At 47.3% G+C, this 6,117-nt stretch overlaps 1 protein-coding gene across 2 annotated transcripts; it reads right to left on the bottom strand.

The window, feature by feature from the left end:
* Positions 1-774: 774 nt before the first annotated feature.
* LOC127311858 (probable amidase At4g34880) lies at positions 775-4,732 on the bottom strand. 2 transcript variants are annotated; one of them, XR_007857944.2, is made up of 6 exons: positions 4,149-4,732; positions 3,820-4,034; positions 3,338-3,580; positions 2,471-2,669; positions 1,954-2,387; positions 775-1,872 (listed from the first exon to the last, which is right to left on the bottom strand). XR_007857944.2 is itself a non-coding variant. In XM_051342337.2 (5 exons), exons 1-5 carry the CDS (start codon positions 4,659-4,661, stop codon positions 2,019-2,021), a joined length of 1,539 nt encoding a protein of 512 aa, XP_051198297.1. In that variant the 5' UTR covers positions 4,662-4,732; the 3' UTR covers positions 1,920-2,018. The 2 variants fall into 2 exon arrangements, 1 of the variants encoding a protein (XP_051198297.1); XM_051342337.2 differs by lacking the exon at positions 775-1,872 and having other exon boundaries at positions 1,920-2,387.
* Positions 4,733-6,117: the final 1,385 nt, after the last annotated feature.

The following is a 6,117-nucleotide window of genomic DNA, read 5'->3' as shown; positions in this document are numbered from 1 at the left end:
GGGAAGAAGTACAACCTAATTGAAAAAGGAGTTGGGCCTGGGAAGCAGAGTTGGGACATGTCTTAAATGAGAGGTCCACGATAAGGGGTCTACAACATATGGACGCAGTGCTAGTATAGATTGTATCATCCTATTCTCAAAAAAAGATTGGATCATCGTGCCTATGCTCCCGGTAGTTGTATTTCATGCCCTAAAAAGTACTTGTATTTCATGGATCTGGAAGACTAAATCTTTTGAAGACCATTGATTTTATTATTATTAAGTACTAGCAAAGATTGGAGCGGCGGCACGCCGCGCTCTCAAGGTAGCCGTGAGTTGTAGGAAAAAATATCATTCAAAAACTTTGTAAAGTTTGACTGACTATGGCATGATATGCATATAACCACTATGGCATGATATGCATATAACCACTGTCAGGCACAATCAGTTACTCATTAAGAACCCCTAAAATTAAATAGTGTCACTCCAGATTCCACATCTGAAAGGAGGAGGTGCCGAAGAGAACATGTAAACTTGGTTTAAAGTAACAACAACTCCGCATAGAAGCTGGGAACCTACAACCATAAAATAGCTCATGTGTCGTTGGTAAACTTCTCAAATCATTGCTGCCAACATTTCTTCTTTATTCTTTCATCTTCAGTATCATCATCATTTAACTCGTTCCGATGAAAACAGAAAATCTCTAAATTTATATGTCCTAGTTTGAGACAATAAAGAATATGGACCAATGTACAATGACATAAACAAAAATCTAGGAGAAATTACTTTGTAGGCTGCGAGAAAATGGAACTTAGCTGTTCAAGAATCATGTGCATATCAATTATTTTTAAAAAAAAACATGAAGGGCATGTTCTGTCAAATCCCAAATTATCCTTGACGTTGTAGTAGCTCCTTCCTGCAGTGATTTTGATCTTACAACTGCAGGCCAGGTTCTCCCGCGCCATCTGATTTCCCGCTGAGCTTATTTTGGATTTTTTTCAATATTTTTATATTTGTTTCCGAGGCATTTTGCATAATAGGTTCATATGCACTTCGGAGCCAAAACATGGCCCCCGAATCATTATACATTGAACCTTTAACTGGATCCCAAGGCTATTTTGAGAATTGATGGTGCTAATTTCGGTAACTCGATGCTCCCATGTCCCAAATTGAATTTCTGCTGAAGAGTATGATATATAGAAGGTGGAGCGAGCATCAAACACACGCGAAGTGCTTAACTGAAACACAGACCGAATAGTCTAACAGAAGAGAGAGGAGTTACCTCCGGGAGGTTTTCCATCTGGAAGATCAAGGTTAGCCTAGGTGCGACGCTGGTGCTCTAGCCACCTGAAGGCATGGTCGCCACCGTCCCAGAAGGGATTCCTTGATTGATCGACTGTTGCACCACTAAGAGGATAGGGCAAGGGGTGAGGAGATCGGTACTACTACTTATTGCTTGCTTGCTGATCTAGAAGAGGAGTTGGATGATCAGCCACGTATTCTCCGGTGCCAGCCATTGCGCTCACTTCTAATGGAAACAAACGAAACAGGTTGTCTCAATCGCTGCAAACCAAGTACAACTAGAGGCAAACGACGCAGCCGGTCATCGCGGGCAACTCAAACAAACGTTATAGAGGCGAGTCTGCTGGGGCTTCCGCACAGCTGCACCACGGAGGTGCGCAGCCGCATCAAGCCTCTCCTCTGCCCAGCGCCATCACCATGTATAAGATCGTGCATATCCCAAGACGCTTGGACAGGGTCCGGCTGTACGCCGGCATCGTCAGCATCAACGACGTGGGTTAGAATGCCCTGATGATCAAACATGCACGGCAAGAACTACAAGGTTTTCTGGTCTCCTCCACTGGAAGAGCCCAGCGTTGAATAACGCCTGAACTGAAAAAAAAAAAGATGGGAAATTAATGGTGATAACTGATAACATCTGAAAATGCTAACATACTTGTATATGTTTCTCACCAAGAAAGTGTTATTTCTTCTTTCAGACTTGAAAATGATACAATCAGGTAAAAACAACACTACAATCAAAGGGCAGAATGCTGCAATACTGGTGGAGGTCTCCTGACTTTCGTTGCCTGCTCGAAGGAATAAGAAATCTCAATAAGCTTCGGCTCTGAACCTTTCAACCCTCCAAAGCAGATTGCAAAAGGAACGCCATCCGACGCGTATCCGGCCGGGACGGTGATCGCCGGGTAGCCACCGATGGCGAGCAGGCTATGGGCAGATGCTCCAGGAGCGACGATTGCATCCAATCGATTCACTAGCATAATCTTCTCAAGGCCCTCCTTACACAGCTCATTCAGTTTGGCAATCGCACACTCCTCAGTCGGACCAATGCCGTTTGTTGCTTCAGACTGCACAAGGTAGCTCTGGCCAAATTCAGCCATCCTTTCCTGTAACATATATTTCAAAAGTATCTTCTTTGAGTTCAAGAAAAACAAAAAACTAGGAAATGAGGTGAACATGAAGTAATTACCTCCACAGGATGCTTGTTGTTGAAATCAATTATGTCTGATAATGATTTAACAGGTGTGGTGGCCAGTTCAGACAAGTAAGAGTTGAGGGACAGCTTGAATTCAGCGAGCATAAGAGCACGTTCGCCGCTTTGTACTGCATCGTTGATGACTTTGATGCTTGGTATCTCAAGATTGTCCACCAAGATGGCCCCCAATTGCCTTTCAGTTTTTCAACGGCATGCACAAGTTAGGAAAAGCTAATGTACATTCAGAAAGAATAAAAACGAAAGAAAGCAATAAATAGTCATGATTCATTCCTTCTGCATTCAACCACCCCGCTTCAATGTTGATACTGTCATATGGTAGTACTTCACATGAGAAATGCAAATGGATGTCTAAACGACATTCGGGATCTAGGCCCATGTCTATCTCATAATCAGTAGCATTTTCAAAATTTCCGTGGCATCTCTGCCCTAACTTGTAACTCTTGCCATCTTAGAGGCACATACTTTCTAGAGCAGAATAGCATTCGGAGTGTATGGAGGCTCTGAAATAGTGTCATGCAACAACTTGTTCTTATCGAAGATTTAAAAGTAAAGTTGCCAGAACAGCTTAGGTGCTAACATTGGGAACAATCATCTATCCCCGTAGCAATGATAGTGTGTCAAATAGTATCATAACCAAGCCCTTGAGAAAGCTTGAAGCCTGAACATTTTATCATAGAACAAGATCTTAGACTTCTATAGACTAAAGCACCCAAAATCAAAAGCACCACTCATTAGTTGACAGACTTAGCATAAGTGCATAACCGTTGTTCCATAAGAAAGTGACGCACAATCAAAATGACTGATATCTATTCTTGTCAAACAAGAAGAGTGGAAAATCACCTCATAGTGTTGAAGTGATCCCCAAACACCTTTTCTTGGATAGATCCTGGGGGAAACCGGAAGAAATCCTTCCTGAGAATACCAATCCTCTTGCCTCTTAGACCATCTATGTTCAAGAATTGCCCGTAACCGCCTTCTGGGATATACTGAGATGCCATGCGAGTTGCCTCTGCATCCCGTGGATCATAACCAACGATTGCTTCCAACACATTTACTGCATCTGAAACAGTCCTACATATTGGTCTGCATCAAGTAAATTCATATCACTACGAGTCAGAGTCCCCAGATCATAGAAGTAAAGTGAGCAAACATACATGGGCACATTACAACTATAGAATTGCTGAATTACTCGGGAAAAGTGGTTTCTGAAAGTAATGCAGTTAAGCAATGCACACTGTAGTGCTGTTTGGATTCAAATTCAGGCAGTAAAACCTAACAACTCTGCTAGGCTAATGTAAACATTCAGTCAGCGTCGATTTTACCCAACTGTGTCCATCCTTAGAGAAATGATGATGACGCCGGCACGGCTTGTGAGGCCGACCGTGGGCTTAATCCCGACAACGGAGTTGAAGCTGGACGGGCACATGATTGACCCATCCGTCTCAGTTCCAATCGTCACCGACACCATGTTTGCCGCCGCCGCAATGGCGGAGCCGCTGCTGGAGGAGCAGGTCGTCGCTGACGGCACGTATGGGTTCTACTACATCAGCAAGTGATTAGGGTCATTCAGGTTCGCCCTTGATCCGATAAATCAACTTCGAAGCATGGAGAAGCAAACAGAATAGGAGGAGGAGGAGGCAGATCTGCTGACCAGGCCCTGGCCGCCGCGGGGGCTCCAGCCGGCGGGGACGCCGGGGGCGCGGAAGTTACACCACTCGCTGAGGCTGGCGGTGCCGAGGACCACCGCGCCGGCGCGCCGGAGCCGCGCGACCACGCCGGCGTCGCGCGCGGGGCGGGACCCGACCAGCGCGAGCGAACCGGCCGTCGCGTTCAAGGCGCCGGCCGCGGCGATGTTGTCCTTGATGAGCACGGGAATGCCGTGGAGCGGCGGGAGCGCGGCGCCTCCGAGGAGGCGGGCGGCGTCGGCGCGTTCGGCGGCGGCGAGCGTGCCGTCGGCGTCGAGCTCTACGACGGCGTGGAGGGCCGGGTCGAGGGACGCGATGCGGCGCAGGTAGAGCTCGAGGAGGCCGCGCGAGGTGAGCGCGCCGCCGGCGAAGGCGCGGTGGATGGACTCGATGGTGGCCTCCTCGAGCACGAAAGTGGCGGGCGCGGTGGTGGCAGCGGCCGCCGCGAGGAGCAGCGGTACGAGATACCGCAGCACCATGGCCGGCCACTTGGTGGCGATGTGGGGGGGAATTTGCCACTAGCCCGGTCAATGCCTCAATGGTGATACTCGCCGCCCCACTAGGTTTTGTGTGCAGCCGGTGCACCGGACTTGGTACTGTACAATTTTAACTTCAATTTGAAGCACTGCTCCAGAAGTGAAAATAAAATACAAGTCTTTTAGTCAACTGTGGCTAGTCTAAATTGGGCTATGGATTTGGTCTGTTAGCATTGTCGGCACCAATTATCATTTGGTTTCTTGCATTGTATTTTAAGTCTGGAGTTCAAATTATGTATAGTCGTGTATATATCTTTTCTACGAACTCTACCTTTTTTCCAGATTTTTTGAACTTTCTACGCATGTAAGGGTATATTGTGATTGCTAGTTCTGTCAATTGATTTTAATTTTCTATTTTAAGTATTATATTATCTATTTTACTTTATCAGTACACTTTCGTGCCTCTATAGGTAAAGTGGAATGAGCGGAACAATTTTTAAACTTGTCCTAGTGTGAACGCAGTTAGGGACGGTGACAACCCTAGTGTTGTAAGAGGGAATGACTAACCGTAACTCTCTAGATTTGATAATGTACATGCAAATGATTTCACGAGAGGCACTGCATTGGCCCATGCGCTTGCGGTTATCAAGGATTAACCATTGTGGCGAGCAGAGCGGCCACCTCTGCCTACTACTGTAGAGTAGGGTACCCATGCCAAGATATCTTTCAGCTAATGGTAGTGAAGCTCCATCATCGCTCATCAAAGTGTTTTTAGTGTCACCAAAAAAATGGTACTTTTTTTTGAACAGGTAAGGCCACGAAGGGCCTGGAAGCTCCATTAGTCGGTGGGAACAATTACAAAGAGGACCTTGGTTTTAGAAACAATAGCACAAGAATCCAAAGAAATTACAAAAAGGAACCCAGAAAGATGGAAAACAAAGCAATCGGGTCCTTCTTCTCCACCGCAACGATTACTGGATCTTGAGCCATGGTCGTTGGCGGCGACGCCGGGAACTGCACCACTTGGTTCGTCGCCAGGATGGATCACCAGGCCAAGATCAAAGATCTTCCCCTTCAGCACTTCGGCCTGCAGGAAGTAGATACTCCCCGGAGCAGCAGCTTCCGAGGTGCGGAGATGCCCCCTTGGCCAAAGATAGCAGCGGCTAGAGACGCCGACGCTAAGGATCTGCCGCCTATAGAGAGCTTCCGACAAGGTGAGCACCACACGCTCACCGGTGTGCCTCCAGACTCCAGATCGACAAATCCCAGAGTTCACCTCCTCCTGTCTGTCTCCACGACCACTAGGAGAAGGAAGAGCTTGCCAGGAACTCACCGGGACCAGAGCTAGAGAGAGATAGTAGGATCTCCTCTCCGCCAGAGAAAGCCCACAGCGTCGCCTCTTCTCCTCGCCTCCACGGCCGGCCAGAAGAAGCTCCGTCGTATGCCGCCACAAGCATCG

This window comes from Lolium perenne, chromosome 7, assembly GCF_019359855.2.
Source record: "Lolium perenne isolate Kyuss_39 chromosome 7, Kyuss_2.0, whole genome shotgun sequence".
Classification (NCBI taxonomy): domain Eukaryota; kingdom Viridiplantae; phylum Streptophyta; class Magnoliopsida; order Poales; family Poaceae; genus Lolium; species Lolium perenne.
The sequence above is the reverse complement of the archived record's forward strand: the minus strand, read 5'-3'. Positions and strand labels throughout refer to the sequence as shown.